Raw genomic sequence first — 8172 nt, 5'->3', positions numbered from 1 at the left:
CAGTGTCGCGCTCGCTACACGCCTCGCTGTGACTCTGCAGCGTCGTAGCCGACCCGTTCCAGCACCGAGAGCTCCCACACATAGCATCCATGCCGGAAAGGTTCCAGCACACCACGCCCACGCAAGCTCTGCACGTCATCCACGCCGGTTAATCCCAACATCCGAATGTGTCGGTTGCAGGATCCGGCTGCGTCGGTTGCAGCATCCTGTCGACGAGAGAGCATGGCATCCATTGTCTTGTAGCTCTCTGACTCGAAGGTTGCAACTCCCGGTGTCGCCAGTTCCAGCAAATTGTTGTGCCGATCACATCTTGTAATCTTGTCGGTCCTAGCAAAACCATCTTCCGGTCGCAACTTCGCCAGTGCCGGTTCTAGCATCGCCACATGAAGGTTGAAAACACGTGAAAGGATATGGAAGGAAGCGGCGCGGGCGGTGTGGGTGGACCCCAACCGAACACGTGGCTGCGTAGGGAGGAACTGCGACCGGCGCAAGCCCTAGCCGGTTGCCCGATTAGAATCGTTTACCATTTCATAAACCAAAAAAATTAGGAAAAAGAGTTTCTTTCAAAAGGTGACCCTAGGAAAGCAGTCACCTCTGGCCCTGGCTCACCGGCCACCACGTGACAGACAGAACGCTCCTCCCTTCTTGAGCCTCCGAGTTTGGCTTCTCCCATACGCTCATCTTCTCTCCTCTCCCCCTTCCCCTGCGTGCGAGCGTCGCCTCCAAACCCTCCCCCGGCGCTCGCCATGGCGAGGCCGCAGCAGGAGGCGATCGACACCTTCATCAGCATCACCGGCGCCGACGAGGCCGTCGCCATCCGCAAGCTCGAGGTATCGCCCAAGCCCCCTCCCGCTCCTCTTCCTGCCCAGTTTCCTTTGGTTCAGGCGCCCGCCCAATCTAGCGCAATCGGCTGGGCTCGCGCGGCGGATTTGGTTGCGCCGGGTATGGATCGCTCGGTGCTAGGTTTTAGTCCACTTGTTTGGGCCGGGGAAGGGGTCTGCGCGTGGTGGGTTGAGGTGGCCCGATTTGTTTGCGAATCCCCGCGTCGCTGTTCTGCTAGTGCAGTTATGGAATGGAATTACCTCAGCAGTCTCGTGGCTTGTCTTTGTCCCCTTGCTGCCTTCCTTTACTCAAAGCTATGGTTTTGGTAAGAGCCCAATTTGGTCACATAACCCCTGATTTGCAGTTACTACTCGAGACGAATTGTTTGGCGGTCTCTTAGTTGGAATATGGTGCGCGGTTCACTAATAATAATCTAAAAAAACGAAATTGCTTGGCTCATCTGGATGGTAGGCTTGTAGATTTAGTGGATTCTCCCCTGTACTTGTTCGTCTAGGTTCAGGAATTTGAATTTCACAAGCAGGTACTACATTGTAATTTCCTAGTTATCCTGTTGATTATGTTTGGTCTCATCCAGTTGTGCTAGACTTGACATCTCCAAAGTTTAACTCAGTGCACACATACCAGCTGGGGTACCATGTTATCTTCAAATGGTCATCTTATTTCTGAAATCACCCTGTGAATGTGCGTGGTTCGCAAATCTTCTAGGGCATCGCCTCCAAATTGATTGTTCAAGTGCAACATTCTGTTGCCGTGAAAAGAAAGTGCATCATTCTACCATCGATGTCATCTATATATCTAACCTCAGTGCTTTTTTGATAAATGGCACACAGGAACATGCTGGTGACCTCAATCAGGCAGTCAATGCACACTTCACTGAAGGAGATAGCACAGTGTATGTATTTAAATTTTTCCAGCACATTTTCTTCAGATAATTCCAAAGTACTTTTAGTATGCAAATATTGCTTGTTAGTTTGGTTTTTCTGAACTTCCCTCCAATATCCCTATAAATTGCTTATTGGTTGTAAAGAGCTACACACAATTAATATGGATAGCCTGTATCAAAGTTTAAACCACCAATTACTTGTTCTATGTGCATTTAGCTAAAGTGACAAGTAAACTGGATCAGAGGCAGAACAATTACCTTCCAGATACCATGTTGCACTAGGGCAGATAATTGATGTGTTTCTGTTTTTCAGGAACGCAATCAATCAAAGTATTCCACCTGTTAATCATGATGATATGGAGCTGGACGGACCACTTGATAACACGTTTCAAAGACCATTGTTCCCTGAAGCTCTGCACGACCCTTTTGCACTAATGGATCCCAATTTCCAGCAAATGTTTTTTGATAGTGTTGGTTCTGCTGGTACTCCCAATCGTGATGCACAAGGTCCGCACCCTAGAGAGATATGTAATGAAGTTAATGACAACAACATTCACATGGGTCCTTCTGGTCAGGCTTCTGTTGTTGAGAATGTCACTGGACATGGGTCTTCTTATGGACCAGAAGTTCGTGAGACTATCATAATAGATGACGACGAGGAGGAGTTGTCATCTGGGCTGTCTTCTCAGCATGCTAGTATCCGTAGCAATGCGTCACAGCCAAACCCTCTGCCAACTGCTCCTCCACTGGTTCATGTCATAGACAATGACATAGAAGAGGAAATGATTCGGGCTGCAATTGAAGCTTCAAAAAGAGAGGCTGAAGAACTGGCAAATGTAAGCTCTCTCTCTCTCTCTCTCTCTCTCTCTCTCTCTCTCTCTCTCCACAGGGATAGGTTAGAACGAGCTTGTCGAGTCTTGCTTTACCTAAATTTTAAATAAATATCAGACAGCAGAGCAAGAACGGACTCAACATATGGGTGGAATAAACTTGGAAGATCGTTTATCTGATGAAGACATGGAAACTGCAGCTGGAACAGTGAGAAGGTGAATATTATTTTGTACCCTCTTGCTCTTCATCCTCAGGCTACCTTACTGCGGTAGGCTAATAGCAATGCATTTATTTTGCGTTTTCTTCCTATTTGGAGGCAAGGATTAGGTACAGGGAGGAGTGGAACAACTATGCAACCAGCAGATGAAGAGAGCTCAGATGATGAGATCGAGGATGTTGAAGAACAGCCATTAGTTAGACGTCGTTCTAGGCGCATCCCTTCTGGAGACACAGAGTCAACAGAACCTGTTCTCCCAGGTGATAGTCCTCCCTCAAGTTCGCAGCCTCAAAACCTTGATCATCAGTATAACAGAACTGATTTCCCATCAGAGGTATTGTAGCCTTTGATCTGTACCTTAATATTAAGCAGTTAACGGTATTACTTCAGCCTCATTGCTCACACAATTCTTCTTCTGGAAAAGTGGGGTGGCATTTCTTCTGAGGAACATGATGAAGCTGTTATGCTTGAGGCTGCAATGTTTGGTGGAATTCCTGAAGCACCAACATATCCATTATCCGTTCCATCTCATGCGAGCTCGAGTCATTATCCCCAAGTAGTGCACTCTCCACCACCAGAACTGACTGAACAACGGTTATTACGTGAGCAGCAGGTTTGTACTTGAAGCTTTATGCATTGTTGCTAAATGCAAAAGATATTGGATTTTAACTTCCAGAATGTTATATTACAGGATGATGAGTACCTTGCATCACTCCAAGCTGATCAAGAAAAGGAGATGAAGACTCTACAAGAAGCTGAGCTCCGACTGCTGGAAGAAGCTGCCGCAAGAGAAGCTGCTCTTGAGAAACAAAAGCAAGAGGAGGAGGAACAGCGTAAAATGCAGCTTGAGAAAGAGGTACCTTTCTGTTGCAGATAATTCAAAATACAATTGGATGATAATTAAGAGTATTTTCCAGTATGTGAGTGGTAGATAACTAGATCACTGCTGTGATCATACGAAACTTATTTTTCTTAGAAAAAACTATAAGGCTTTAGTTTATGTTATGTTGCAGACTTACAGTGGTCTTATTATAGGTTTGGTTAACTGTAGATATGATGTGGCAATATTATCTTACTTTCAAGAAAACTTTGGGCATGTTTGGTTGATAGCTGAATCTTGCTAGACTTTTTGTGCTGACCTGTGACAAGCCACAAAAGGCATGGAGAGAATTGGTCGCCACAACCATGGCAAGATTTGGCAAAACGGCTCTATGATAGCTGGGGCTGGCTGCTAAGAAAGTGTGGCATGCCACAGCTGTGACAGTGAAACAAACATTAGCCACAAACAGCTGACACACCCTTGGCAAAGTTTGTCAAACTGTAGCTATATGAACTAAACATATCCAATAGGATAACTAAGCTCTTTGCTTCTGTTGTTCCGTTGAGACTTGCTTGATATTTATAATTATTTATCATAAGTTCATTACCTGGCATTGTTGGGGATCTGCCAGTTATGCTGTTTCTGATGTTTTATGTAAACAGGAGCTTGAGTCCAATCTTGCCGCCAAAGAAGCATCATTGCCATTGGAGCCACCTTCAGACAAGGAAGGTGTTATAACACTTGTAGTTCGCATGCCTGACGGTAGTCGACAGGGGCGTCGCTTTTTAAAATCTGATAAATTCAAGGTAAGCTGCTTTTGAACTTAATAAAAAAACTGCTTTTGACCTGCCAGATTCCAGAAAAGAAGGGTTCATTTATACTTGCCTCTTGCCACTAATACATGCTTCTGACATGCTGGTTTGCTTGCAGTCCCTTTTTGATTTCTTAGACGTTGGCAGGACTTGCAAGCCAGAAACCTACAGACTGGTAATTCTCTAGTGTTATATTTTTCTTATTTTATAATATTTCATATGCATACTCCCATGTAGAGTTAACTGTCTTAATAAAAATGAGTGCAACCTAGTATTCTTCCTTATGGACTGGTATGTCAGGCACTAGCAGTCACGTGCATGATAATATATAATCTTCTGAGCTACCCAAACCAATACTGGGTTCGGCCCTGTCTTTTTGCTGAGCTTGTTGTGTTGTCGGCAAGAATGGGCTGGGCCCTATGTTCCGGTTTTCGCCTGGTTGTCTGCAGTTAACGCAACAACCTTTTTCCTAATTAATGGAATAGGCAAAGCTTTTGCCTCGTTTCAAATAAAATAAAATAATGGATTCATCTGATCCCAAGAGCAGATTAGTTTTGCTTGCTGTGTGCTTTGTTGAATTTTCTCAATCCAGCGTCTGCGTAGCTTAGCATCCTGTTTTCTTGAGGTAACCTGCTAGTATTCCTTGACCTATGCAAGAAGGTAATTTTATGTAAGTTTCTGTAGCATTTGGATTACTATAATTATGCATGAATCATGTGGCTCTCTAGGGAGAAGCATTTACAGATTACCAAATTCATTCTTGAGCTTTGGGATGACTTTGGTATCTTTGCGTTCCTACAATTAACACATTCTATGGATCACTACAAAATGGGATATTCTTAGTTCTCATAATGAACATTTCAAGTTACATGGTGTGGCAGACTAGCAGGACTATGCAAATTTTGCGCTCATTGAGAAATTTTAGAAGCAAGAGAAAGGATTGACAGTGATTGTAGGAGGATGTATATGTGCCCTGCCAACAAGTTTTATGCTTCCATAACTTCATGCTCACTGTTGAGTACATTATACATCAAGCTCCGGTCATATTAGCTAACACCGGATAGTGCTATTTGCTGCTCTGGCTGTTATGTGCTGTCAGGGGGAGATCATTCTTTCTGCAGTGCAGACTGCAGACTGGAGAATTGCTTCTCTGGCACTGTTCGTGTTCGTGCAGTGTCTCTAATTTCCTTTTTGAGGACAGTCCACGACAGATGTTTGATCCAAGCAATGTTGAAAGTTATATTGTGCTTTTTCTGCCAGTTGATTGTAGTATCAGTAGTGCATATTTCATCCATTGAAATATTGTAGTTGACCGCACTGAGCAGCATTTGGGAAACCATTTGGACCCGGTGTTACTATGATTTCCCCCCTATTCCTTTGCATTTTATAAGTTCATCTGTTCCATAGACCATATATCTCCGTCTTTTTACTCTTGATACATTCAAGTATATCTAGTGGGAATAACACAAAGAATATAGGTACTCCCTCTGTCTCAAAATGCATGAAGTTTTTGAAACGTCTTACATTTAAAACGCCTTACATTTTGAGACAGAGGGAGTAGCTTGCAAGTTGCAACGAGTAGTTATCATCAGCTTTTCATACACACAAAGAAAGTTAAAATAACTGTTCAAATGTAACTTGAAGTGTGAAAATATTACAACCACTAATTTGTTTTCATTTGTATTTTAGCATTAAACTGCTTGACTCTTACTGCCATCCGGTCTCGTATTTACCATTGTGTGTCTTGCAGGTAAGGACATACCCCAGGCGTGCTTTTACCACTGCTGACGGCGACCAATCGTTTACTGATCTCGGGTTAACAAGCAAGCAGGAAGCCTTATTTATAGAGCAGATTACTGATTAGGGGAAAAAGATTGAGCCTCACCTAGGGATACCACCATCTGAGACTGAGTTGGGGTTTTACATGTCTATACCTGCATATGGCTTTTACTAGGGAATCTAAAATTGGTCTGTGTCGAAGAGTTCAAACTGTGTTCTTTTGTGATGTGGAACGGTTCGCATCACTTTAGTCTTATGTAGGGGGTATAAAACAGTGATCAGCAACGGATTCAGGATATTTGGTTATGAATGCGCGCTAGCGCAGCGATAATCATTGTTCGTTTCAGAGAGAGAAAGATGCCTTGGTTTCATTGTGGGTTCATTATATGTTTGGGTCTGGAAGGACCTTCGGTGCAAATTGGTTTCATTACTATTGTTATTAATCTGACCTTCAACAGAGGCCAACAGACACGAGAGCCTGTAATGATCACAGGGGATCGATCTAGACGGACAGGACAGCTACTAGGCACTGCTACTACTACTCAAGATGGTTGCTCCGACCATCGATCTCTTATTCATCGTCGTCTTCTTCAGTTCCTCCTCTTCTTGCATGGAGCCAGGCAGCGAGCGATCACTCTGCAGCGGCAGCAGTCAAAGGGAAACAACCGGGAGCCCGTCAGTTCAGCTAGATAGATATTCAGGCAAAGAGAGAGCAGCACATGAATCAATCAGCATGGAGTGTTTATAATGATCTTACGGCAGGAGACGCGCGGGAGGCCGCACTTGGCGGGGAGGCTGTTGATGATGTCGATGGCGCCGCAGGCGCAGTCGCGGGACACGGAGCCCAGCGCGGAGCAGCACTCCGGCCCGGGCGTCGGGAGCGCCTGCCCCGGCAGCGGCGGCACGCTGTACCGCGCGCACGGGGCCAGCTGGCTCAGCTGCGCGCCGCAGGTGCCGAGCGGCGGCTGCGCCTCCGCCGCGCCGCCCAGCGTGATGAGCAGCACCAGGACGAGGAGGGCCGCCAGGGCGCGCGGCTGCGGCAGCTGGGCCGTGGTCACCGCCATCGTCGTCGTAGTCGCCGGCTCGGTGCGCGCGCTGCTAGCTTGAGCGTTCTGTGTGCGTGTGGTTTGCGGCGCGGTGTGGTGGTGGTGGTGGTGGTGGTGCCGGAGGGCGTGATTTTATAGGCGCGGCGACGGAGGTGGGAGGGTGGGAGGCGGCGAGTCTTGCGTTGCTCACCTACGCTACGCACGCAGCGGTGCTCCGATCGGCGCCGGGCGGGAGGAGGAGCGGGGCACGGCAAGCGTGTGAGGCTGACCCAACCGAACGAGGGGCCGACAACCAGGCCTACCACGGCAGGAAGAGAGGAGGGAGCCGCCGCTAGCATGCACCGCAGCTATATCTCGCTTACAGCGACTTGTAAGATACGCTCGCCACAAGCTTTCTCCTCTGCGCTACAGTATTTGGGGCGACCTATTTTGTCAGTTCATTCGTTCGCTCGTTCGCTCTGGTTTTCTTCGGGTCTTTCTTCATTATTGGTTTTTTTTGCTTTTCTTCAGTTCTCTTTGTTTCGACACTGCTTTTCTTTGGTTTTCTGTTTTTCTTTGTTTTTCATCGGTTTTCTTCGTTCATTTTTCGGTTTTAAGTGATTTTTCTTGTATTTCTTCCCTTTTTATGAGGTTTTCTTGTTTTCTCTTCACTCTTCTTTGTTCTCCCCATTTTTCCTTCTTCCTTGATTTTCAACATATGTCTACATTTTTCTTACACATTGTACAATTCTTGTATATGTCAAGAATATTTTTAAATACATGTTTACCAACTTTTTTAAATAACCGTTTTTCTTTAAATACTTATTTTAATGTTCATTTATTTTTTTACACATTGTACATTTTCGTTATATGTCAAGATCGTTTCTTTAAAACACGTTTAAAATTTTTCAAATATTTGTTTTGATATCTATTTTTTTGTACACACAGTACATTTTTGGTAT

General features: G+C 45.3%; 2 protein-coding genes across 2 annotated transcripts; one reads left to right on the top strand and one right to left on the bottom strand.

The window, feature by feature from the left end:
- The first annotated feature begins 624 nt into the window (after positions 1 to 624).
- LOC119302537 (plant UBX domain-containing protein 8-like) lies at positions 625 to 6533 on the top strand. The gene is made up of 10 exons (XM_037579570.1): positions 625 to 830; positions 1674 to 1735; positions 2040 to 2562; positions 2675 to 2772; positions 2874 to 3108; positions 3199 to 3387; positions 3466 to 3630; positions 4257 to 4400; positions 4525 to 4581; positions 6157 to 6533. Exons 1-10 carry the CDS (start codon positions 747 to 749, stop codon positions 6268 to 6270), a joined length of 1671 nt encoding a protein of 556 aa, XP_037435467.1. The 5' UTR covers positions 625 to 746; the 3' UTR covers positions 6271 to 6533.
- A 59-nt stretch (positions 6534 to 6592) lies between these two features.
- On the bottom strand, positions 6593 to 7521 carry LOC119302538 (anther-specific protein MZm3-3-like). The gene is made up of 2 exons (XM_037579571.1): positions 6943 to 7521; positions 6593 to 6821 (listed from the first exon to the last, which is right to left on the bottom strand). Exons 1-2 carry the CDS (start codon positions 7247 to 7249, stop codon positions 6817 to 6819), a joined length of 312 nt encoding a protein of 103 aa, XP_037435468.1. The 5' UTR covers positions 7250 to 7521; the 3' UTR covers positions 6593 to 6816.
- Positions 7522 to 8172: the final 651 nt, after the last annotated feature.

Source organism: Triticum dicoccoides, chromosome 5A (genome assembly GCF_002162155.2).
Source record: "Triticum dicoccoides isolate Atlit2015 ecotype Zavitan chromosome 5A, WEW_v2.0, whole genome shotgun sequence".
Classification (NCBI taxonomy): Eukaryota; Viridiplantae; Streptophyta; class Magnoliopsida; order Poales; family Poaceae; genus Triticum; species Triticum dicoccoides.
The sequence above is the reverse complement of the archived record's forward strand: the minus strand, read 5'-3'. Positions and strand labels throughout refer to the sequence as shown.